The sequence below is a fragment of the Zootoca vivipara genome, chromosome 5 (genome assembly GCF_965207765.1).
Source record: "Zootoca vivipara chromosome 5, rZooViv2.hap1.1, whole genome shotgun sequence".
Taxonomy (NCBI): domain Eukaryota; kingdom Metazoa; phylum Chordata; class Lepidosauria; order Squamata; family Lacertidae; genus Zootoca; species Zootoca vivipara.
In genome coordinates, this window is record NC_142588.1 from 57,902,435 (window position 1) to 57,928,520 (window position 26,086).

General features: G+C 42.7%; 1 protein-coding gene and 1 non-coding gene across 5 annotated transcripts; both read right to left on the reverse strand.

Moving 5' to 3' along the window:
* Nucleotides 1-5,759: 5,759 nt before the first annotated feature.
* ATG16L1 (autophagy related 16 like 1) lies at nt 5,760-24,642 on the reverse strand. 4 transcript variants are annotated; one of them, XM_035133390.3, is made up of 20 exons: nt 24,520-24,642; nt 24,119-24,325; nt 23,488-23,581; nt 22,580-22,685; nt 21,628-21,701; nt 20,599-20,850; nt 19,448-19,513; nt 18,175-18,261; nt 16,715-16,771; nt 16,468-16,515; nt 15,551-15,653; nt 14,325-14,430; nt 13,543-13,613; nt 12,360-12,431; nt 10,940-11,060; nt 10,364-10,469; nt 9,575-9,724; nt 9,172-9,219; nt 7,844-7,945; nt 5,760-7,190 (listed from the first exon to the last, which is right to left on the reverse strand). In XM_035133390.3, exons 2-20 carry the CDS (start codon nt 24,231-24,233, stop codon nt 7,097-7,099), a joined length of 1,872 nt encoding a protein of 623 aa, XP_034989281.3. In that variant the 5' UTR covers nt 24,234-24,325; nt 24,520-24,642; the 3' UTR covers nt 5,760-7,096. The 4 variants fall into 4 exon arrangements, with proteins under 4 accessions (XP_034989281.3, XP_034989283.3, XP_034989282.3 ...); XM_035133392.3 differs by lacking the exon at nt 16,715-16,771; XM_035133391.3 differs by lacking the exon at nt 16,468-16,515.
* On the reverse strand, nt 12,971-13,240 carry LOC118094114 (small Cajal body-specific RNA 6). Its single transcript, XR_004693723.1, has one exon.
* Nucleotides 24,643-26,086: the final 1,444 nt, after the last annotated feature.

Here is a 26,086-nt window from a genome sequence, read left to right on the forward strand (position 1 = left end):
AACCTAACCCAACATGCAAGACAGCATAATCCAGGCCGATAGAGCTTGCTTGGTCTTCTGTTCTCTAAAGGTGAAGCATTAGGCCCTTTAGAGGCCACGATGGCAATTTGTAGCGGATCTGGAAATGGGATTTTAGTGCTTAGGGGGCCAAGTTTCCAATAGCGAATCCAGAGCCAGAATGTTATACCTGGATTATCAGATTGGAAACTGGTTAGATCAGCGGTGCTGGGCATTATCTAAGGGACCTCAATTCTACAATGTCAAGCTTCCCGATTTCACAATGCACATAGACAACACACAGAAGATTTAGCAAGCAGGTTATTGAAAGCAGCTTTATTTTAAACCTCTTTATCCATCTCTTGCTTACTAGGGCTGAAAATCATCCCAGCCTGCTAATGAGCTAAAGATAAGCACTTGTTTGTGCATTACTGATTCTGTAATAGTTATAGCATGCCTTTATAAAATGCAAGCACCTTATAGAACTGTATGTGCCTCACTACCGTCTCCCCAAACCAAAAATTCCTGCCCTAGGCTTAGAATAAGACTTTTCATATGCTGCTGTTGGGGATGGAAGAATCTGTCTATTTTGTTTTTGTTTCTCCTTTTTCCAATCTTAAATTCATTTATCCACATTTTGCAGCAGTTTGCTATGGAAGAAATATATCTTCATGAAAATTCTTTGCATTTTTTTGTGAATTTCTCCTAAGAAATATATTTTTATGTCTATGTACACATTTATGTACAAATTTATGCAAGCAATTCCCAATACAATATACTTTGTATGTTATTTTCGCAAATATTTTCATTTTTATGCACACTTTCCTATAATGCATGTACAGTGGAACCTCGGTTTATGAACACCTCAGTTTACGAATTTTTGGTTTACGAACGCCGTGGACCCATCTGGAACGGATTAATCCACTTTCCATTACTTTCAATGGGAAAGTTTGCTTCAGTTTATGAACGCTTCAGTTTATGAACAGACTTCCAGAACCAATTGTGTTCATAAACCGAGGTACCACTGTATTTTTGTGGACAGTGTTTGATTGGAGAACTGCATCATAACATTTGGATAAGTGTGAATTTTGAAGGGTGACCATGATTTGGTTATTGTTTCAGAAAGTATGAATTTGGTAAATTTGGCAATAAATGCAAACTGAATCACGTTTCTCCCCACATACTAGGCTGCTGCCTAGTAGCTATTATTGTAAACCTAGCACAATGTTCACCAGTGCAGTCAGGTGTAATCTAACCTCCAATCTCTAAAGCTGCCATCTATGCACACTTTCCTGAAATATTGTATTCCAGATACAGTATTGAAAACGTCTCAGGATTCTAGCATATGGGAAATGGTTGAACCAATGTATGGGATTATGAAACATGGCTTAGTATGAGCAAGCAAACATGTCAGTTCAAAGATGAAATATTATAGCTGCTGTGCACCTCCTCTAGTCCTACTGTGGCCGCACTACCCCGGTTTGTTCCCATGGTTTGGGTTAGTGTTGTACCCTAACCCTGGCTCATGGTTAGGAGGATTTAAAGAAGAACATAAGTCTTGGTGACACGATTGGGGAAGGGCTATAGCTCAGTGGCAGAAAATTTGCCTTCTGTGCCGAAGGTTCCAAATCAAAAGTCTGTCTTAAATTGCAACACTAAACTTAGTCCTGCATAGTGCAGCAGAAGCAGGATGGAGAAGCAAAATGGCCACAATATTCACTTCAGAAACCCGCACATTTTCTTGCTCGCAATAAGAAACTATGGCATTTAAGCTAGGCCAATGGCTTTGAGTGCTTTGCCATACACTTAATGAATTTTCCAACAAAATAATACTTTTTAATTATAGGGGGAAATGCCTTTTGGATGTTATGAAATGAAAAAAATTGTATGCATGCAATAACCTTTTTCAGATGCAGACATAAAAATGGAGGAATGTGAAGCCCTCAGGGAGAGGGAAGGCCTGAAGGAGGCTGAGTCATCTAGTGTCAGATGTGAATGGCCAATTTCATCCCACTCCAATGTTGTCTCCCATTACAGTGTTTTTAATTTCCTCGTATGAGAGGATAGCAGCCACCTATCTAATATGGGAGAAAGCAAAGCAGTGCATTTGTGGGGACATCAGCACAAGAACTATACTATATGTACCTCATGGCTCTGTGTTCTCCTTGCTCGAATATGACTAGAACAGTAAGAACATTTCTCCTTTACAACTCAATGGGTGCTATGGAGAGCAAAGTCAGGCTCCATGTACATTCCATTTCTTTGTCTTGATAGACTGTTACAGCAGAACGTGACAGAACCCTGGAACTGTTTTTAGTATATTTTGGAAATGAATGTGGCACGTTTCTCTTTGAATAAGTGATAGAAAGAGCATTTTGAATCATCTGCAGCCGCCTTGATATAGCTATCGGTTTGCCCACGCAACAGTGGATTTGGAAGCACATGTGCGGAACTGTCATTAGCTATGGGCCAGGAAGGGGGGGGCGCAACGGAGAGCACATTCTGAAATACATCTTCTGCATGTGCATATTGGAGGCTGCTGTGCATGTTAAGTTGAACTACAAAAATAGATCTGGGTGCGCTCAGCATAGATAGCATTTCTCCCCCACCTCACATCATCTCATGTGGTCCCCATTAACTGTCCCCTCTGAAGGTGTGCGTCCACCTCACAACCCAGTTAGAAATGCAATCTACTAATGCACCTTTAATAATGGCCCAAATTTTCACTTAAAGAGGTTGCAGTGACATGTTTAATTTATAATATTTATGACTGCTTGAGACAGTGTGAAGCATTCTGAGGAACAGAATGCACAGAAACTGTAAAAATGCAATTCACTATATTTGGGATTAGCTGAGAAATAGCTAGCAACCCAAAAGTGCTGATTGATAAGGAGGATGGCACATCTGAGAAGTACATGTTAAACTCATCAATGTGTAGTTTATTCAATTTTTCGGTGGCTGGAGTAGTATTTTGTATTGCAAACAAACTGGAAGTGGCATTAATGTTCAAAGATTATTTTGAGATTATTTTGAAGGAGTCTTTCACTTTAAAAACCCCCACCCCCCACCCCATGTCATAAGGCTCACGGCACGTCTATGGAAGGCAAGTATGACTTAACTCATGGTGAAAATGTATTAAGCCCGGGGATGGGGGAAGGGAAGCTCCTTCTAATTAGTGCAAACAACAGAATTTCCAGAGCAATTTGACATATTCCTAAACATTCAAGTTTGTGCAGACCTCAATTCTTCTGAGTTTTATTCCAGGGCTCGTTGCTGGTATTTAATATAATTTATAATTCAATCGTAATAAGGCTAAATAATAATACTGAACAATAAAATATGCTCAGTATCCCCTCCAGTTTTAACTTTCTCTAAAATGAAAGCCACAGCTCCTTAGTGAGGTGGTGCGGACGTATAATCATAACTCTCCCTATAAAAGGTTGCATTGGGCCTCCATTTCACTAGATCCTCAGTTTTGTAGCACAAGACTAACCCTGCCTAGTATATTACATTACACCTCACCACTCCCACCTCTGCCTGCACCATTCTCCTCCTTTGGAAACAATGCATAATCCTTAAGTAATCCTTCATCCCACTGATTCAGCACTAGGAACTGTCCTGGGTATTTGCTAGATCCCCCAAGGTCAACTATGCAGAGTGCAGATGATAAAGGGCTGTAGCTCAGTGCATGGAGAACATGCCTTCCTTACAAAAGGTCAAAGGTTCAATTCTTGGCACCCCCAGCTAGAATTGAGAGCCCCCACCCATCCACACGAAACCCCAAGTGCCACTACCAGTCAGTGTACAATAGCTAGATGGAGCAACAGTTTGACTCCGTATAAGGCAGCATTCTGTGTTGATGCGTTCTTAGCCAGGATATGCAAATGTCAGATTTTTACTACATGAGGCGTCAAGTCACCAAACATACAGATTCCGTGGAAAGGAGGCAACTGCAGTCACAGGTCTTTGCAGGTGACTGCATCTTCACCTGCCCCATGCCTGACATCCTGGTGGGATTAGGCTCTCAGGTCCAAAGTTCCCACTCCTTCTCGAGCAGGAGGAAGACGGAACCCCCAACCACACCCCCATGTTTCTCAGCAGCGGCATGAAACATTGCACAAATGAGAAGGGGGGGAATCCTCTTGCTAAATGGGGAAGATTGGCATTTTCTTTACTACTGCACAGATGCTAAGGGCTCTGTGCACAATGGAAAAGCAACCGGCAGCATGTGAAGCAGGTGAAAAGACAAAGGAGTCACATTGTGGGTGTCCACAGCAGCAACTTTGTTCCCCAGCTGTTCCTAGCCTTTCCTCAACCTGGAGGGTTTAATTCTACCAGGTTCAACTCTCTCTGCTCCTAGCCACTGTTGCATATGGAACTGCTGTTGTGAGAAGACACCAGTTATAGAGTCATAGAGTTGGAAGAAACCACAAGGGCCATCCAGTCCAACCCCCTGCCAAGCAGGAAACACCATCAAAGCATTCTTGACATATGCCTGTCAAGCCTCTGCTTAAAGACCTCCAAAGAAGGAGACTCCACCACACTCCTTGGTAGCAAATTCCACTGTCGAACAGCTCTTACTGTCAGGAAGTTCTTCCTAATGTTTAGGTGGAATCTTCTTTCTTGTAGTTTGAATCCATTGCTCCGTGTCCGCTTCTCTGGAGCAGCAGAAAACAACCTTTCTCCCTCCTCTATATGACATCCTTTTATATATTTGAACATGGCTATCATATCACCCCTTAACCTTCTCTTCTCCAGGCTAAACATACCCAGCTCCCTAAGCCATTCCTCATGAGGCATTGTTTCCAGGCCTTTGACCCATTTTGGTTGCCCTCTTCTGGACACGTTCCAGCTTGTCAGTATCCTTCTTGAACTGTGGTGCCCAGAACTAGACACAGTACTCCAGGTGAGGTCTGACCAGAGCAGAATACAGTGGTACTATTACTTCCCTTGATCTAGATGCTATACTCCTATTGATGCAGCCCAGAATTGCATTGGCTTTTTTAGCTGCTGCATCACACTGTTGACTCATGTTAAGTTTGTGGTCCTTTGGGGTCACTTCAGTTAGGTGCCCACCAACCTCGCTTACAGATCAGCTCAACCTTTTTTGCAGTGAGCAGTCTTTACTCTGGATGCTGCCATGTTGATGGACATTGGAAGAGGATGTGAAAATAATTCGGCAGGTTTGCTATGGAAACCTGCTGTGCTCCAATTCATAGATAAGAGGTTGCGGAGGTTTGGATCAAGGGGAGGTGCTCCAGGCTGTGTGTGGAATTGTCTGGTCCAGTAGACATGAAATTTGTCATGAATTTGTGTTAATTGTTAAATAGCAGCTGTGTAGACATGAGGGAGAGAAATGAAAAAGAGTCACAATGTGTGCAGACTACACTGAAAGGATGCTAAACCTCTGCAAGCTGTGATATGACCTTCCTCCTTCGCCGTATTAAACGAAAAACTCATTTGACCTCCTTACAAACAAATTCCTGGGTAGAATGCTTAGCTAGGCTGTTACATTCAGGTGAAAATTACCCGAGTCATCCCTTCTTTTGCCTCCACCACCTTCCAACAGCAGCAAGACACAACGGTCAGCAGCAGCAAGCAGAGCCCACATGTAAAGAGCTTCCTGCTTCCCACCACGGTATCCCACTACAGATTTGCAAGCCACAATATGGTATTTGAGAGAAAGCCTTCTGCCATCTGTTCAGACACTTTTCTCCACTCCCCCTGCCCAAACTGGATAACACAAGAAAGGGAAAGCAGCGTGGATTTAGAAGCAGGACACAGGTTTATTTATAACCGGTCAAGTACTAGTGGGCGGATTAATACAATAAATAAGATTTTTGTCCCGTGTCCTGTTTTCCTCTGCAGAAGTTGTCAAAACAAGAGGGGTCCCCTGGCAAAACCCCCAGACACGAATAATTCCTGCTCACCTCTGCCATTCAATACAAATACTTCCCTACAAAAACAAGCTTAGGAAGGAAGCAAAATTAAAGTGCAAATGAAAAGGCAATTAAATGCTGGTGGCTTGTCTCACAGCCCACTGGATGTGGAGAAAGTGTTTGGCTGCATCATTGTTCAGTGCCACAAGCTAGCCCCTCCCAAAACCATATTGTGCATTTGAATGCCGAGGGGCACAAGCCAACCACCCTGCTCTATGGCAGAGACAGAGAGAGAGAGAGAGAGAGAGCTCGAACACAGGAAGAATATTGCACATTTTCTCAGCGGCAAGTGATCTGAATTTGCCAGCACCAGGACTTTTACATTCAGGGCTCTATTCCCCCCACCTTTGCTCCTCTGCACTCAAGAGGCTCCAATACAAGGAGGACAGCAGAAGTAACCATGTATTTGGTTTTGGTGCTGAAGTCTTGCTAGTTGTACATTCTTCATCACAGCAGCAGTGCTTATCATTCTAGCTCACAATTAAAACCCAATACAAACTGGGTCACGTTAAAATGCTTCCGTTCCACTGCCACCTGGAAAGCCTTTGGAGGATGCAGCATCCCTGGGGAAAAAACACCAACCACCACCCTAGAACAGACAACTCCCTCAGTGGCAAGTTGAGATGATACAGGGCGCTGTGATTTGGTAAATCCTCGACGCAACTGCCAATGCCATGGGCGTGTTCAGGTGAGATTACAGCCGAGCCCCCACCCTTCCTATCTTTCAGGATCCTTTACCTCGCATCTTAAGCCAGCCCACAGAAGAGAACACAGGTGACAGTACATGCATAACATCAGGACAAACAGGAACTTTGCTAGAACACTCCAGAGCTTGAAGTGCCACTCTGGAAATTAAGGAATCGTTTGGCACTGCTGCCTGGTGTGGAAACTCTTTCCAATGCAGAGATGGTACATCTTGAATGACTCCACCCAATGCAGTCAATCCTTGACGGAGGTTGAATGCCAGCAACATGCTTTCGATAGGGAGGGCTTTTCTTCCTTGGCTGATGCATCAGCAGCTCTTTCCTAGACCCAAACGTTTGTGTTTAGCAAAAGACTTTTGCCTGAAGTTAGGCACTGGACTTCTGCCCTGTCCAGAGAGACACGGACCACTGCCCTCCCATGCAGGTTTTTGGCATGCTGGTTTTTGTGCTTCCAAGTCAAAATTCAGACCACAGCACAGCCTTGCTTCCTTTGTCCACACTGACCACATGGGCTCCAGATGGTGACCATGCCACAGCATTGATTGAGTTGCTGAAACGAAGCATGAAATCAGTTTATTAGATTGCGGAATACACAGGTTAAAGAAAGAAATGCTATTCAGTCTCAGCCGATTCATTTTTTAAACCCTGTGCTGCAACATACTTGAGCCACTCAAGTTTGCTCAGAAGTCATTTTTGAATCTCAATCCATACCATGATACGCTGAAGAGCTAAAGATGTTCCAGTGCCATTATTAGCTGTACCCACCCAAGTAGTGATACCTGCTTTTATCTAATAATTTTATAATGGCGAAAGTTTAGACATATTATTTATATATGTACCCTCCCAAGTAGTGATAATTTCTATTATCTAATAATTTTATAATGGCTATAGTTTATATTTTTTGTATATATTTAAAATTGTATATTGGATTGTTTGATGTATAAATGTGTGTGCGCTGGTCGAGAACCGTAACAATAAATTAACTAACTGATACACTGAATTACAGGGTGATCCTAACCAAGTCTACTCAGATCTAAGTCCTACTGAATTAAATGGGGCTTACTTCCAGGTAAGTGGGGTTAGGATTTTTGCCTTAGTCATTTAACCAATCACTGAGGGAGCGTAAAACTTCAGCTTACAGGCTTCTATACCTCACCCATCACACAAGATCTCTGGCATTCTGACAGCATCATCTTGCCTCACCTGTGATGCTTGGAGAGTACCCTCTCCACTTTCCCAGTAAGCACATTCCAAATATAGAGTGACCCGTCTGCTGAGCCAGCCGCCACATAATTTCCGTCAGGGCTGAAAAATCATGAGTTTGGTTCAGGGAAAGAGCAGAAAAAGATTCATTTATTTACCTTTTTGTCAAGATACTGGCCTCCACCACTAATTTATACTGTGCTCATAGTGCAAAATCACTATGTAAGCCCACCTACCCAAAGCCTCCCAGAAATGCAGCACAATAGCCATAGTTTAAACTAGAGCTTTGAAGTCATAAGCTAAACAGACTCTCTTCAGAGAATCAGAAAGGACTATAGTAGTGGTGTTAACACAAATTATTCAACACAAACTGCAGTAGATGAAAGGTGGCAAGGTACCCATGTTGCAGATATTTGGCAATTAATCTGCACTATTTCCAAAATTCCACCTGACAACATGACTATGGTAGAACAGCTGCTTGTCTAGTCAGGTGGCAAAGTGTCATAAAGGAATAGAATGATGGGGACACCCCTTCTGTCAGTTTGGGGAAGTGGGGCAAAGCACACATTTAGTTGCAATGCAACAAAGAGTTGGTGCTAAATTACTTTAGCACCATAAAGATTGTGCTCCACTCACCAGCACTGCAAGCTAGCTTAGGGGATCTATAATTCATAATTTTTTCAGGAAAATTAGTCCAGTTTAAACTCAAATTAGTTGGTTTAAACTCAACCGAAAATCTGGTCTTACTAATCAGTGGGAACAGAATCTTGAGCCCAAAGCTTCATACAAGCTTATCTACCTTATCTACCTTGAAGGGAGAGTACCAAGTTCATCTCTCCACTTTTGCTAATAAGTTTATATATATATATATATATATATATATATATATATATATATATATATATATATATATATTGCTAATAAGTTTTAATATATGCCAGAAGCTGCCCAGAGTGGCTGGGGCAACCCTGTCAGATGGGTGGGGTGCAAATAAATAAACAACAACAATTATTATTATTATTATCACCACCACCACCACCACCACCTATTGATCAGGTCTTTCACTATGCAGAACCTATCATTCGGCCCCAGTAAGCACCATGTGCAAAAATAATCACATTCACACAAGGAAGCTAAAGTTCTGAAGCTAAAACTGGATAACTTAATTCTTAGAATAAAAAATTATTTTGGAACTCTGGTTACTTGGACATGAAATTCAACATTACTTTTTAATAAAGAGGATTACTTAGGATCTTGAGTGCATAAAAATGGAAAGCATCACACATCCCTCTCAAGTGCCCTGTAGTTCAACCAACACTGCTGCTTACCTGAATACAGCTCTGTTCCAATCAGACCCGCATTTAAACCCTTGAGCACTGGAAGAAAAAACCCACACAAAAATGGTTAAATAAAACTCTATCTTTCACATTTTACTTTTATGGCAGCTTTGAAATAATTGACATTTCATCTCTTCAGATCCAAATATTAATATCCCAACAACAAGAGCACCCCTCACAGCACCCCCTTTCATCTTAGATACATAAATCCCTCCTGGATTTAACAAGCTTCTATATTACTATGAGATGTACAAAACAGAGATTTTCCAGGACCAGACTAGCCTACTTACTACCTTTGCCAGTTATTATCATGGCTAACCCTGCAGTCCTAGTAGCAATGCTACACATACAGCAGGCTTATAACTCCACAACCCACTTGTAAAGCAGTACTCACTTGAAAGTCTGTTTGATAGCATTGACTCTGAGATCAATAATATTCAACAGGTCATCTCGTGAACAGGTGAGGAGTTCTGTTCTCTCTGGGTTGAGATCTAGAGCTGTAATTCTACCAAGCAGTTCCATTTCCTGTACCACACACTCAGTTCTAAAAAAACCAGAAGGTGAGAAGAGTTAGCATGTCTTTTAAGAGTACTTTGCTTGTTGCTCCCAGGCATATGAAAATGCAAAGCCTCACTAGTTAGCAGCAGCGTACAATAATAAGGAATGGAAACCATGCTATACACAGGATTAGTTAAATTCTGCACTGTACCACTTGCAGTCTGGAACAGAATTAGTTTTTCCAAGCATGTGAGCAAGAATTTAAGGACAATCATATTTCTAATCTTCATGCATGCAGAAGAGTATTTTAAGTAGTGGTAGGTGAACTCATCTCAGTTTGATTCAGAATTGGCTCAGCACCAGTGAATTTTCTTGGAGAATTCCAGAAAAACTCATCTATTGTCCAAATGTTCTCCCCCTAGCTCATGTTGTTTTCAATAAAAATTATCACCTCCTTTTCATGCAACCCCTGACATTAATTACAACCCAGACACAGCTGTGCAACATCCTGCAGGGAACTGTGCAGTCTGAACTATTTGCATAAATCACAGCTCAAGGAATCTCCCATGCCCTGGAAGCAGCGGAACTTCACTGATCATGCTGCCTGATACATATGAGCCAAAGCTAAGTCAGAGGGCCTTTTCAATGTCCCCTTACCCCAGCGTATCCTCCATCTCAAACTTACCTAATATCCCAAAAGCGAATTTTCTTGTCGAAGTGTCCACTCATCACACACTGTTCTGTGCAGACCAGATCATTGCAGCTGGAGCCAGCAAACACTGTTTTTATACCTTAAAAAAAGAAGACAACGACTATAACCCCCACACTCCAACCATACTCTTCTATCAGCAAAAAAAACAGTTAAACCCATCACTCATGCACCAAACACAATTACTGTCTTAATCCAATTTCACTAAACTGTGACTAATAAGAATGCCAGCCCCATAAGCTAACCCCTCTAATCACAAGCAAAGTAGCTCCAAAGAAGTTGTGAGCAACCTCACCCTGTCACAGGAATCTCAAGCAGAATGATGATGTGGTGCCCTCTTGCTGAGCATTATGGTAATACAACGTGGTAGAACAAACTAGTTTTGATTCCAAGTAGATATCAGAATCTTAATAGAAGGGTGATCAGTACCAAGCTTGTATACTTTTGAGAAATAACAAGTCAATAAAAGTTCTGCTCTTGTGCCCTTCAACACATGCGAGACACACAAAAAGCAAGGGAACTGCTATTGTATATGTGGAATAGCTTCCTTACAGACTTTGCTGCGCAGGTCCCACAGTTTGAGGGTTCTGTCGTGACTCCCAGATACAATGCGGGCATTGTCCAATAGGAATTTGGCCGACAAGACTTTTCCACTGTGCCCCGTGAGCGTGTGCTAGAAAGAGATTGGCATCCTATTAGTGAAAAGGCTTTGCAACAGTTGCTCTCATCCAACCATGTAGCAAGAACAGAACTCTGAAAATGTTACCCAGACTCAAACCCGGTTTGAGATCTAAACAATCCTAGTTTGGTGTGCCAAGTGCTGGGTTGCCAAGCACCTGCTGTATAGAAGACCGCCTCTGCATCTCTTAGTTGGGTAAGGTCTTGGCAACCGTAGAGGACGGGCCTATGATGCATGATTGCTAAATGGAAATTCAGCGTTCTGTGGGAGTATATCCCAAATTACCTGGTGCCAGGGATATACAACAGGAGATGGCTTTCACCACTTTGTCCTGCTTCCCAGAGATATATGGCTGGCCATATTTGGGGATGGAATACTAGTCTAGCTAGGCTTTTGTCTGATCCATAGGGAACTGCCTTATACCAAGTCAGACCATTCGTCTATCTAGCACAGTATTGTCTACACTGACTAGCTGCAGCATTCCAGGGTTTCAAGCAAGAAACTTCTCCAGCCCTACCCGGACTTGCTGGGGATGGAACTCAGGCCTTTCTGCGTGCAAGGCAGATGCTCTACCATAGAGCCACAGTCTTTCAGCGAAGCAATTCCTAGAAGCTTTAGAACCCCCCCCCCCCAAGTTCACACATGTTTGTATTTACAGTTAAATGAAGCTCCTTCTACTGGGTCCCTTGGAGCCTCTAGTCTACTGTAAACTCCAACTAACAGTGGAGGCTTTTCCAGCTATCCCATCCTAGAAGATTTTGAACTGGAGCTGCTAGAAGCTGGACCATTTGCACACAATTTGCATGGCAGAGAGGGAGCAAACTAGAGAGTGAAAGAGATGAATGTGAAATGTGTCTTTATGCTTACAAAGACCAACTTCAAAATGCAAAGGAGAAATACACTACTTTTATCTGTTCACCAACCTAGAACTGGTCTGCTTCTACCAAAGCCAGTATCATTCTTCAGCAGTGTTTTAATATTAATGTTAAGCAAAATTCTGCAAAGTATAAAATTTCTCAGTAAGGTTCTCCTTCAGAACCTATACTGGTTTGCTAATCTCTCAAACAGTACATTCTACCCATATCAGCAATCTGCACCTGTCAGGTTTACTGTAAGACCTCTTTGTAAGTAAAAGCAGAAGAGAGATTAACTAGCCACTCAATTTTGAAAGGTGTCAAGAGCTGCGGTTAAAATCCTGCAGCACATCCCTACAAATTTCTAACACTTTTTGATATTTAGAAGGCAAGTGAGTAGCAGGCATACATGCCACACCTGCAGGAAAAAGATACTCACCCGTAACCGATGATCATCCACAGTCCAGATCCTACTGGCAAAGTCATTTGAAGCCGCTAATAAATAAGAGCCCTGGGGAAACACAATTTTAAACTCTTTCATTGTGATCTTTCTTCTTGTAGAACAAGGATGGGGAAACTCATCCTACAACTTCCAGGTGACCTAACCCACCGTCCATGCTGGTCTACCACCAACTGAAGGGTACCTGGTGCTCTCACTGTTGCAGCAATGTTGTCTATAACCACTACCACCTGCATGGTCATTTGCATTGTGGGAATATTGTACCCGTCTGTCACCCTCTTATTTCAGATCACTGCCACATCCTGCTACTTCTTCTTGACCTCCTATTAGGTCTCTTCCTGTCCTCTCTTTTGATGCTGAGACAGTGAGTACCCTATCATTAAGATTCTGTATTGTCTTTAAGCTGCTTTCTGTCTCACCTTCTTGCCTGAAGTTAAAGAACCTCTCACCCAATTTTCTTTACTCATCTACCACTGCTCAATCTTTTCACACTTAGTGCCACACCCCACCCCATTCCTTCTCCCACTTTCTTCCTGCCGCAGCTGATAACTTGACAAGAGCTCTTGAGAAATATGTTTTGCTGCAAAAGAGGTCTCAGCTAAAAATTTGAGATCATATACCCATAAAGTGGCTCCAATACCTCAAAAACTCCATTATCTGTTTATGTTGGATAACAATGTCAGTCACGTCTACCCAGTGCTCTAGAGTAACACAAACTGAACGTATCTCTGTTTATCAGCAAATACTCTCCCAATCATAGCATGTCTAGAGTATGATGGAAGAAAAAATGCTGGGAGCTGTGATGGTAAAGGAGGCAAAACCACTGGGCAAATCAGACCTTTTACTGTTCATCACTGACCTCAGCAAAACACTGTTAGATCTCAAAAGAAGCAGAGACTTATGCCATGTGCCTCATGAGTTATGAAACTGTAACATTTCATACCTTGGCAAAAAATCAGTGCATGTTATATACAAAAGGCATAAGCAAGTTAATCTTACGAAAAGGACAGTATTAATCAGTGCTAGAATGGCTCTAATTTTGTACCTATTTCTGGACGATTATTTCATTTCTCCCCTTATCTATTTTGTGCTTACTTCAGAGACATGGTTTGGGAAGTGTGGTGGAAAACAGTTGCAAAAAAGGGCTATGATAAATACTCACAGCACTATCAAACTCTATGCTTGTAATCCCTGCATTACTGCCAGACAGAGAGCCTTTAAGTTCACACTTCTCTGTGGTGCGAGAAAAAAGAAACAAGAGTTAGGAAGTAGGAAAAAGATTGAACCCATGTCTATTTCATTCAGCCAAAAGCAAGAGTAACATGTATTTATTTCATTTCATTATTTTCTCAGAGGATTTAAAACCAGTTCTTCATTCAAAGAAATGTCAGGGCAGGGTGCAACAAAAATACACAATAAAACGGCCTGGGGGAAAAAATCAAACCATCACAATCAATTTATCAAGTCGTGCATCATTATGGAAGGATACTTTGGGATTTCTAAAGTTGTTATATGGATATTGATGGAAAGTATTTGAAAAAACAACATTATAATGAAAAGACACAGATCTGATATTTCAAGATTAGAGACATACAACTGTAAGTCATATACATTTTCTTGATGATAGGAAGCTGATCTGCAAACAAGACAGACTACTAGTCCTTCTGGCTTACTGGTCCACTGTGTGACTGACAGTGACTCTTCTTATAAGTTCTCCCTTCTCTGAGCAGCGAAATGTTCTGGAGAAGACATTTATCATCACAGCTGAGTGGGGAGTAGAAGATGAGTTTCCTACATCCAAGCCCAACATCCTAGTCACCATATGAGAATGGCTCTTTCAAATGTTCTGCACTGTAGCTGCAGATCTTCACAATTGTTTTGAAGATGTCAACTATGGAATCAATCTTAGGAGGAAGCTCATTTGTACCTATTTAAGGAACTTACCTCCGCAAATTTCCCAGAGTTTGACTCTCCGGTCCAAGCCTCCTGTGGCCAGTAACCGAGAGCCAGGGCTGAACTGCACCGCATTCACCTCCCCATCATGCGCATCCTAGCAGGGTGGAAAAGAAACAGGACATGAACAGTTATAGATGGTATCAAGAGACACTCCAGTCTACAAGGGATACTGCAAGCTTGAAGCATGAACCAAACTCACACAGTGTAACACCAAGTAGATCATTTGTCAAAACTACTATTTTCCTGTTTGATTTCAACTACATGAAACCAAGCATATATAACAACCAGATCTCTAGAATAAACATCTCTAGAACAATGGCTGTGGTCTCTCAACCAACTAAGATGGTTAGAGGACTCCTGCCCATTATATTTTAGATGGAACAAATTTCTCCTCTCACTATTCACAATCACGAGGTCTCAGCTTGAAAACTAAAGATCATGCACATTAAGACACATCCCAAAACTACAGGCTCCTTGACTCACTTTGTCAGATAGCAGTCGGTGCCAAGCCACTTACACTTTGGCAGCATGCACTGACTTTATCCGCATATTGTCAGCAGCCTCATAACACCTCACAGCATTACTAAAGTGTGGATGGGAGATAGAAAGCATAAAGCTGCTGGGAGCTGAGAAAGTAGCGGGTGTGCAATTCACCAGTGCAATCAGAGATTTATGACATCATCACTGACCTCAGCAAAACGTGTATTAATGAACAAGTTTGTGACTTGTTTTTAGAAAACTCTAAAACAGGGGCCCAATTTCGGGCTGCCCTTGTCAGCCAAGACAATTATTGTGGGCATCAGGACCCTGCCTCTCCCTCTGCCATGGACAATCACTTGGCTTCTCTCCTAGGCTCCAGGTTTTCAGTGGAGCTGAAAAGTGTGGGGGTTGCTAAATGGCCTGTTCTGCACAGCAGCCAGGTTAACCTCTAGCCTTCCTCCCAACCTGGAACTGGGGAGGGGTCAGGGATTCCCTCCCACTTCTGCTGCTCCAAAGGTGCGAGAAGGCAGGCTGGAACAGGTCGGGCTCACCAGCAGATGGTAGCACACTCACCATTGCAAGCACGGTGAGTGAAGATGTGAAAGCAAGAGAGGGACATCTGCATAAATGGTTACAATTACATAATGATGACATCAGTAAACAAAAACAGATTTACCTAGAAGTTAAGCTACTAAGTTCTACATCTAAAGATAATGCCTCTCAAATATACTTACAAAGACAAACAGAGCGGTGGTAGGGACTCGCACCTCTTTGCTTGCACCTGGATGTGCCTCCACGTTGTCTTGAGGGGTGGGGCATGAGGATAAAGAGCGTCTCCTGAGAAAGGGCACAACCAATGCATATAGTTAGGCACAGGTGGAAACCAGCTCTGTCTTCAAATTATAGGCAGGGAGATTATCCCAACTACACAATAGGGTAAGAATGGGAGGGAAGGGGCAGAGAGACTTAAGCCTGATTCAGGTATAACAGCAGTTGGGTGGTTACACCCACAGAGATGGCTTTGCATGGTTGGGACTCCCCTGGCTGCTATAATCTTTGCAACTGGCTTTTCCCGTGGACCTGTTGGATGGCATGGTAACTGGAGGTTGTTGTTGGCCTGGGGAAGGACTCACCAACATTACAGCAGCCTTGTGAAGTCCTCAGTTAAAACTAACCAATTCAAAGATCACTGCTAAGACAAGTTCCTGCAGCTTTTCAATTTATTTTAAAGAAATGTTTATTTTTCTCTCACATAAAGTAAATCCCACTGAATTGAAAGGTACATAATACAAATACTCCTCAGTCTAAAGCTCACATTGCATTTCTACACCTAGACATGGATCCTCAGCTCAGTGCAGGAAGGAACTACAATGAAAGGCCACAGCACAGTCAATGCAACTACAGTTAACTTGGGAATTAATTTTGCTCTCGCTTTTAACCCAGCCCTCATCTAAGACACATCCCAAAACTACAGGCTCCTTGACTCACTTTGTCAGATAGCAGTCGGTGCTCCTCTAAGAGGACAAAGTGCACCTTGTAACAGTGAAGTCTTTTCACTGCTACAGTCAACAACATCAAAACAAGGCAGTTACTTCAACATCCCTCACTCGCATGCTGGATTAAGTGTGAATAATTTCAAGCGAATTTTCACCTGGCAGTATCAGAAGAGTGATGTCCCAAAAGGGGAGACTCAGACAGACTGGAGGGAAAGATCAGAGGTCAGCACACAGCAGATGTAAGGAACAGGAAGTTGAAAACAAAAGAAAAAAGGGGGCAGGGAGGCAGAAGCTAGAAAAAAAGGCTGAGATAAGGACAACTGTTTGCAATCCTGCATCACTGTAATATTGGTGCATATTGTACCGATATATGACAAAAGAGGCGAATGTATTCTAACCTACCCAAATATATTAGTGATAGAGTCCAGAAGGCCTCCAGCTGGCTGGGAGTGTCGCTTACTAAAGAGGAGGGGAGGACAGATTTAAATCTTCTTGTTCAAGCAGAGATCAAAAACACACATAGCCCACAGCATGCAACAAGGAGAACATTTCTCCTCGAACCCCAACCTCAAGCAGGAAATTCAAATTCAGGACAGCCAAAAAAGTCACCACGTTGGAACTGGAGAAATAAAAATGCTCGCATCACCAATTATGAATTGAGTGCAATTCATGTTGGCCTAACAGCAGGAAGAGGAGGCACCTTACAGAGGTTTAAGCCATTTAGACTTTGAGAAGAAAATTAAGAATTTGTATTAAGAAGTTTTCATAGCTAAACAGAGCAATCAGGTGGTTATGATCCACAAAAGGAGCTTATACAGAAATATTTTCATAGTCGAATATGAAACTGAAAGAGCAGCTTCATAAGAAAAGTATATATTTTTATTTTTAAAATAAAAATTGTGATAAGAGCTTTGGCCCACCAAGGGTGGGGGAGATAAAGATCAGTCTCTATCACTCTCTCTGTCTATCAGTCTTCCAAATACTTAAAGCCAGCCTGCTTCCTTCTTCCCTTCCACCTGCAGTTGCTGCCATCATTACAGGGCTTTGCCACACCCAGACACGGAGTCACACAGGGTTAATTACAGCTCTCCAAAGCTGTGAGGGCCAATTTAGATAGCTGTGCCATGGTCCTTTCAATCAAGAGAAGAACAAGTCTGCAACTGCTCCACATCATGCCTCCTCTTTGTTGGAACAGAACCACAGATCTGACCATACTGCCAGCTCTTGGCCTCCCTTGCATTAGCGCTGCAGTGCTCCCTCCAGTTCCAGGAACAAGAACCAGCATGGCAAAGGGAACTTGTGGAAAACAAGGCAGCAGCTACTCACACTCTGTTTTCCCGGGAGAACTTACAAGGCAGGAAATGGTAGTTCTGGGATACTTCCATTAAAGTATAATGATACAGTACAGTATTGTAAAAAAAGAGATCTCCCTAGCTAAAAAGGGTTCTGTGGAAAAGTGAGAGGTCACTCATACTAAAAACAATTCTGATGCTTCACAAGGCTTCATAACTACTGACATTTTGAATGGCACAGGCATAGCTCACGGGACCTTTTCCCAATGAAATTAATGGGAACACAGAACTCCAACCCAACAGGGACTGCATAGGAGATATACTGTACTCAAGTAAATTAATTGCTTCCTTGGATGCTGGCATTTGTTAGCCAAGAAATCACAAATACATCCATACTGGAAATAACAACTCTCTCAAAAGGATTTTCCCTTTCAGGATACAATAGCGCCAGTTCTCAAACCGCTGCACCATTAAGGAAATTTGCAATTCCTCCCCCCACCCTTGGAATTCTTTATTAGCTTCTTGTGGGTCAGGGCAGGGGATCCATTATTTTATCCCCATTCTTCTTACCTGGCTGTTCGATTGACAGCGCGCACCGGAGATGTCTCATCAGCAGGGTCAGAGGTTTCATCTGCCAGCACTTCAATATCGTCATCCCTGGAGGACAGGATCGTGCCTTTTTTGAATCATTTGAGAGTTGAAGGACATTCAGGCATTTGGGCTAAGCAACTCCCTGCCCTCTCAACAGAATTCATAAGCTTGCTTCCTTATACGGCTAAAGGAAAAATGCACTTTTACAGCCACCTTCTTTATGTGCACAAGGAATTATGGGAATAATTAGCCTAACAGTAAGGAGTGTTTTGCCACTGATGTTTTGTTTGTTTTTATTACCTGTTGATTTTCAGAGTATTTTTAGGGTGAAGCATTGGTTTTGCCCAATCCAAACCTAAGTTGCCTTGAGTATCTAAGTAAGGTGGGGTTCTATCCATTATTTTTAGTCAATTTTTGCCTTTGAAATTCAAGCTGAGCCTGCATACAACATTGTTTGCATTTTACAAAGTGTGATTTCTGTGTACTCCAAGGATAATAAAAGAAAATGAGAGAAAGTAAATTTGTGGACTCAAGCACAGAACTGATTAGCTTTCACATACTAGTAATTTAGGTCAATATTTAAAAATATTTTGTAGGGTTTTGTTTTTAAAAACTGTAGTAAGTATAAACTACTGTAACAGCAGCTTGTTACTTTCCAGGAAAGTAGGAAGCTCAATTTGATGTGGAAGCTTCAGGTGTCTTCCCTACCACTGCCTTGTGAATTCTCTCAAATCAGCAAGCCAAGGATAGCCCAGAATGGTTGGCTGGGGGTTCAGAGGTGTGCATAGACCACAGGTTAAGAGCCCCTGATGTAGTGGAACATTTCCCTTTTCCAAAGAGCCTGCTGAAGGAGGAAACGCACCATAGCAACAGTTCACCAGCTTCCTTTTTTCCTGGTCCCCCACTGCATTCCCTAATGCTCACATTGCAGGGACCTCCAGTTTCTTGACCTCACAGGGAAACCCTCCCCATCTCTTATCTATCTCATCCATTTCTACAATCAAGTAGTGCAACACTGTCAACTTAAAATTTGTGAACTTATTTTGCATTCCTCCGTTCTCTTACAGGTAAAATTAAGAACCTTTCCCCCCACTTGACTGCACACTTCAAAGTGCAGAATGCTATAGTCAAAATTTAATGAAGAACATTCAACGCTTGAACAGACCAGTAATGTTCATTGTGGGGTCTGTGTCTGCTTCCTAGGACTGGCGCATGTAGTCATTAGAGAAGGCTGAGGTGAGGGAAGACTTACTGTTCAATTGGCAGTGGCTCCTTTGCAGCTTCTGCTAGTTCCTTCTGAAGCTTGGCTTGCCGTCTTCTATGAGGGAAAACAGAAATGCTATGAAATCCTGTCATTGGCTGACATTCTCTGAAGGAGTGTGCAAATTATATCAAGAGTGCAATAATCAGAGGCTGAAATCCCAACTGTCTTACTGAGTTCAGCACAATCAGGCAGCCCTGTTTAGTGAAGTTTTTTATCTGTGATATTTTAATGTATTTTGGTATTTGTTGGAAGCCGCCCAGTGTGGTGGGGGAAACCCAGCCAGATGGGCGGGGTATAAATAATAAATAATAATAATAATCACCAATAAGTGCTTCAAGAACTATCTCTATGTCATATTGATTTCTATTGCCTTTCGAATTCTCTCCCAAAGGAGGCTCAGCCGATGTTCACAATTTTTTGCATTGTATCTTTGTGTACCACTTAGATGTTTGTAGTTAAGTGTCATATAAATTGTTTAAATAAACAAATAAAAAGTACTCCAAGCAACTGAAACCACGTGGACCACCAGTGACATAGCTAGAACCAAGGATGCACCCAACCTACATACTTGCTCTTTCAGGAAGAGTTCAATCCCATCTACGGAAGGTCACCTGCCCAATTATGGGACGTGAGAATCACCAACCCACAAGGATTCAGTCTCAGTTTTTTGCCCCACCTCCAGCCCATTACAGTGCCCAGACATCAGTTCTGTATTCACACAGCCTTCCCTGACTCATATGGCACAAAGAAATACAGCTGGCTGTCATCAGATGGTACCCAGCTCTAAACTTCACACAACACTTTCACACAGGAGACAAGATTAGAATTACAAGCATGCATGCAAACAAGGCTAGTGAGGACCAATTGAACAGACACAAGCTGTATTACATAAACCATTCTTAAATTGCTCTACATTCAGATCAACTTCAATCTAAAAAAATGCCCTTCGCCATGATTCACCGAGTCATTAAGTGGCCAGGATTACTGGAAAAAATACTGAGATCTACACAAAGAGACACAGAATTTCTATGTTTACCCAGAAAAGATGGGGATAACATTTGGGGAAAATAAATTTTGGGGAGGGGCTTCTATTGCATATTTAAGCTCAACTCAAAGGTTTTAACTTGCTGGTATCATACCTGGAATCTTTCTCATTTTCTGCATTGAGCCGATTAGCTTCTTGAGCCTTCTCTGCCATCCAGCGTGTTACCAGCTCTTGGTTATCTTCTGTAGTTTTTCTCAGTTTTTCCTCAAGGGCATTAAAGGTAATCTGGAGTGCATCATACTCATCCTTAAGAGTCTGATTGGCTCTTTCAAGATCTTGTAGTTTGTTCCGCAGGTCCTGGCACTCTGTCTCTAGTTCAGATATCTTCTGCAAATATTCTACAATCCTTTAAGAGAGGCAACCCACATATTTATTATTTAGATACCTCTACCCCAGGCTGATGCTTAAACATGACTGAGGCAGCTCACTACACTTAAAGATCACTTAAATAGTACAACAAAACCAAAGGAAATAAAAACAGGCAGGCAGATAAAACACAGTATTCAAAAAAGCCAGAAGCTACATGTCAGGGCAAAAACATATCAGAATAAAAGGATATTCACCCACCAGTAATAGCAGGAGAGGTGGGCATCCAAATTTCACAAGAGCAAAATGCTCCACAAAGTTGGTGTGGCCACTGAGAAAATTCTCTGACATTATTACAAACTGTGCTTCTGCTGTGGGATATAAATAAGGGCTTCTTCACCTGTTCTTAGAGAACAGGCAAGTGAGTACAGAATAAGGCAGTTCCTTCACTTATGATGGACCCACGACATTTAAGGCCCTAAAAGTAGTCACCAACATTTTTAATTGAGTCCAGAAGCAAAATGGTAACAAGTGCCGGCTATGCAAGGCAGGTGTAAAAATATACCAAGGGCACATTCTGGACTATTGAAGCATCATGAATACTCTTCAACGGTAGCCAAATGTAAAGTACTTTGCAATAATCCAGTGTAACCAAGGCATGTGTTACCACAGCCAGGTCTGGCTTCCCCAGGAAAGGGCAGAGCACGTGCACCAGCCTAAACTGGGCAAAGACACTCAAATATTATGAGAATTCAACCAAAAATTGGCATCCAGCACCAAAATCAAATGCTGTAAGTAGTAAATAGGTTCTACTCACTTTGTATTATTTGTTTGCATCTCACTGTCCTTCTGTTGTATTTGATTTTTCAGGTCAATCACAGAATGGGCTAACTGTGAAGGAAACTATATTACTGAGGGAAATACAGTTTACTTTTTGTGTTTGATTTTCCTCTAACCTCAGTTTCATTCCTCCCCCCCAAACGCCCAAGTATACATATACCTGACAACTTAGCATAACATTTCATGCATGCTGAAATAGTACTATTTATTAAATATTATTTATTAAAAATATTTACTCTAGTCTTTGAAAACTTATGGAATAATATATCTGCTAGACCCAAAGAGTTGCATTTAACTAAGTTTTACTTAGAGTACATCTACCAAAAGTAATAACCATGACTTAGGTCTGTTGATTTCAATGGGTCTACTCTGAGTAAAAGTTAGCTGAATACAACCTAAGTGTCTTTATTGTTTTTCCTTGAAGATACCGGTATACCTGCGTAATTATTAACCAGTGTCACAATATCAGTATACAGTCAAACCTCTGTTCTCGAACAGCTCCATTTTCAAACGCTTCGGCTCCCGAACACCAAAAACCTGAAAGTAAATGCTCTGGTTTCAAAGGTTTTTCGGAACCCAAACGTCTGACGTGGCTTCCGTTTTGAGTTTCCCCATTGAATAGAGGCTTCCACTTTCAGTTTTTGAACGTTTTGGAAGTCAAATGGTCTTCCGGAATGGATTACGTTTGAAAACCAAGGTTCTACTGTACATAAGTTAATGCACACCTCATCTGAAGTACATGGCACAATTAAGGAATACAAAGACAAACGTTCTGGGCACAAAGTGTGATAAGAAAAGCGTATTAAAATCCCATTTTGGAGATCAGTTTTCAAACTTCTGAATCCCACAGTAAGCCTATAATTACTCTGGTACCATTGCAAAAGAACAGTATTGAAATGTTACACATGGATAAAATGGGTGCTCCTAACCTCGCCACGTTTCTTGTGTAGCTCTGTCAGCTCCTCTTGATGCTTAATTCTAAGCTGGGCTATTTCTTGCATGTGAGAATCATTCCTTGCACCATCATGTCCTGGACTGGAATTTTCCAGAGGATGAGAAAAGAAAAATTCTGAGTTTTTAATTCACAAAGCATTTCAAACTACTTTTTATCCAATTACCATAATCCATTTTTCCATCAAAATTTTCGTTTCAGATGGCTATCCCTATATTTAACATATTTCACTTCATTCAAAAGAGTAAAATTAATGTTTCAATGTAGAACTTAGATTACATAAGCAGAGCACTGTATCTCCGTATCAAGATTTTCTTTTTTCCTGTTCGGTACACCAGTGATTTTATGTACTTTGTTGACCATTTTAGCTATGGGTGAATTGATCTCCAAGATAAATGCCTGCAGTTCCTGCAGATATAGTAAACATCCATTCTCTCTTCATACCTTATAGATAGCCTATATGGCTCAAAATCTTACTAGCTAAACTTTTCAAAAACCTAGTATTGCCAACACATTTAGCATTTCACTTCTATCACTGGATATTAAATAACATGTACCCTTCCTTGGGAGTAAGCCCAATGGTACTGAGGAGTTACACCCAAGAAAATATGTACAGGGGGATCAGACAATAACAGTTTTAATAACTGCTATACATGAGAGCCAAAATAATCATATATTAAGAACATGAAAAGCCTTGCTGCATCAGACCAAACACCCATCAATTCCAGCATTCTGCATTCACAGTGATCAGCCGGAGATCTATGGGAAGCCCTAGAAGGACATGCATGCAACAACACTCTCTCACTAATACTGGAAGCAGTACATAGTCATTATGACAAATAGCCATCGTTGGTGGAAAGGGAACACAGTAACCATCACTTGTACCTGATCTCATGCCGGCTTGGCAAGTCATATTTTTCCACTTGTAGCTTGTCAGCCAGCACTGAATGGAAATCTGACTTCTCCAGGAGCTTGTTATCTAATGAGGAGGAGTCCAGTTAAAAACAAAGCAAAAGAAACCACCAGTTTTACAATCCAGCAATAAAATTATAATGTTTTAGTTACTATAACCTTTGCACTGGAAAACAACATTATAAAAGCAACGTTCTCCATACATGCTCTTATAAGTATAATGTCATTAAAGCAGGGCTGGCTACTTCAATCTGACTAAGAAAATTTCAAAAGACTCTCACCCAGACACAAGTTCTTTACAATCCCGCCCAACTCAGGAACCTGTGTTTGCAATAATAACCTTCCTCACACACTATGGCCTCTCACACACAATCATTTGGTTGGGCGGTCAGTTTTCAACAATGTATGTTGTTGGGCAGGCATCCCCAAACTTCGGCCCTCCAGATGTTTTGGACTACAATTCCCATCATCCCTGACCACTGGTCCTCTTAGCTAGGGATCATGGGAGTTGTAGGCCAAAACATCTGGAGGGCTGCAGTTTGGGGGTGCCTGCTGTTGGGGCTAAGCTGGAGACTTTCAAACAGCCACCAAAACCTTGACTTACACTGCAAGATAATCTCTTCAAAGGCCTGTCTCTGCAGCCGGTCCCGTCGCCTCAATTCGTCCAGGATGTGCCGCTTCCAGGCAGGGAGGCTCGCTGCCCTGAGTCCAGAAGACATCTTCCCTTATTAGCCTCCCCAAGAGTTGAGCCGCCGGCCTAGCAACACCTTCCCTCCCTGCGAGGAGCTCTATGAAAGCGGAACGACGAGCCCTAAGAAACAAGCAGCCAGCAGAGGAGAAAATGAATCAAGCGGGAGTGGCGGTCGGTTCAAGGAAAAGAGAGAAAAGGAAAAGCAAATAGGCAGCACCAGGAGAAGGCGGCGGTATGGGCTAGGGAAAGCATGGAGGGGAAAGGAAGGCGTCCAGCTACTCTTAGCCGACTGGGGCGGCCCGCGAAGAGCTCACCGCCGGCTACTGAGGAGGAATGGCGCAGTCGCGGAGCTTCCCTCCTCTGCAGGGGCCCTTCGCCATTCTTCCCCCGGGCCGCAGCCCCCATCCAGCCCCACGGCAACTTCCCGCAGGCACTCTGTCGGTCCCGGTCGTATAGCGTAAAGAGGGACCTTCCACTCCGGAGTCGCAGGTTAATGACGTCAGCATCCTAGTTCGCTGCGCCTGACTGACCGGCTAATTTCAGCGCCATTAGCAGTCATCCCGCCGTAGTTGCACGCCCCTGATTTTCTCTGTTACTGTGTTTCCTCCTCCACGCGCTCCATCCATTGCTGAGACTCTGCCTCATGTAGGAGAGTGGATTTTACAGACTGGCAAATGCGAAGGTCGATTCTGTATAAAAAATGGTCGCGGGCAGAGGGCTTCCTTAAGCCGCTCCGTTTTTTGTTTTCTCCGCCTTCTTGGGAAGGGATCCTGGGAAGAGGCGTCTCCGAAGGCGCCATCTTAGGAAGGGAATGGGGGCCCCCGGCAAAACAGATTTTGAGGGTGTGGACAATTGCGTAGTAGGGGAATTTGGATACGTTCTTCGCCTCGCCCGTATTCTGGCCGTCTGCAAATGAAAGCTGTGCCTTGTCGATCTCAGCTGGGCAACTTTTCCCCGTTTCAAAATAGGCTTCTTAGTTATCACCCCCCCCCCCGACGCGGCCCGAGCCTCAGAGCCCAGACAGCTGCTCCACTGATAATCCCCAAGAGAAGGAAGCAATATTCCACCCCCACCCAGGTCATTGCACATTAGCCACACACTCCGGATGAGGACGAGTAATGTTTACTCAGAAGTAAACCCTAGTGAGTTTCATGGGATTGGGACATAGTGCCAGGTAACGGACTCCGAAGGGGTGACCACCGTGTTAGTCGCTCGCAGCAAAAGCAACAAAGAATCTCGCGGCACTTCAAAGATGTAGCAGGACTGAAGTTTTTGTGGACTACTGTATACAGTCATACCTCAGGTTACAGACGCTTCAGGTTGTGCGTTTTCGGGTTGCGCACCGCACCAAACCCGGAAGTACCGGAATGGGTTACTTCCGAGTTTCGGCACTCACGCATGGCAGAAGCACTAAATCGCGCTTTGCGCATGCGCAGAAGCGGCGTATCATGACCCATGCGTTCGCAGATGCAGCACTGCGGGTTGCAAACGCTGCGGGTTGCGAACGTGCCTCCTGCACAGATCATGTTCACAACTCAAGCGTCCACTGTACTGCACTTAATCAGATGTATAAAGTGTTTTCCTGAGTTGCAGGTACATACGAGAGATTGTAAACAGTGTGGTCAGAAGGAAATGAAGTGCCATAAACTATAGATGGTACTAACATTGACATTCATACAAAAACTGTATAGTTGTACCTCGGCTCCCGAATGCCTTGGGAGTTGAATGTTCCAGCTCCTGAACGATTAAAAACCGGACGTGAGTGTTCCAGTTTTTGAACTTTTTTTGGAAGCTGAACATCTGCGGCTTCCGCTATTGTTTCCAGTGTGCTAGAATTCCGTGTGACTTCCAAAGTGTGACTGTAATGGATAACACAGGCAA

What these genes read in the sequence shown, in the direction of transcription:
- ATG16L1 (XM_035133390.3), bottom strand. Translation starts at nt 24,233, where the DNA reads ATGTCTTCTGGACTCAGGGCAGCGAGCCTCCCTGCCTGGAAGCGGCAC. An exon ending in ATGCAAACAAATAATACAAA is followed by an intron (nt 20,851 to 21,627) that starts GTGAGTAGAACC and finishes CCTCTCTTAAAG; the next exon opens with GATTGTAGAATATTTGCAGA. An exon ending in TGGATGATCATCGGTTACGG is followed by an intron (nt 11,061 to 12,359) that starts GTGAGTATCTTT and finishes ATCTCTTTCTAG; the next exon opens with CACACGCTCACGGGGCACAG.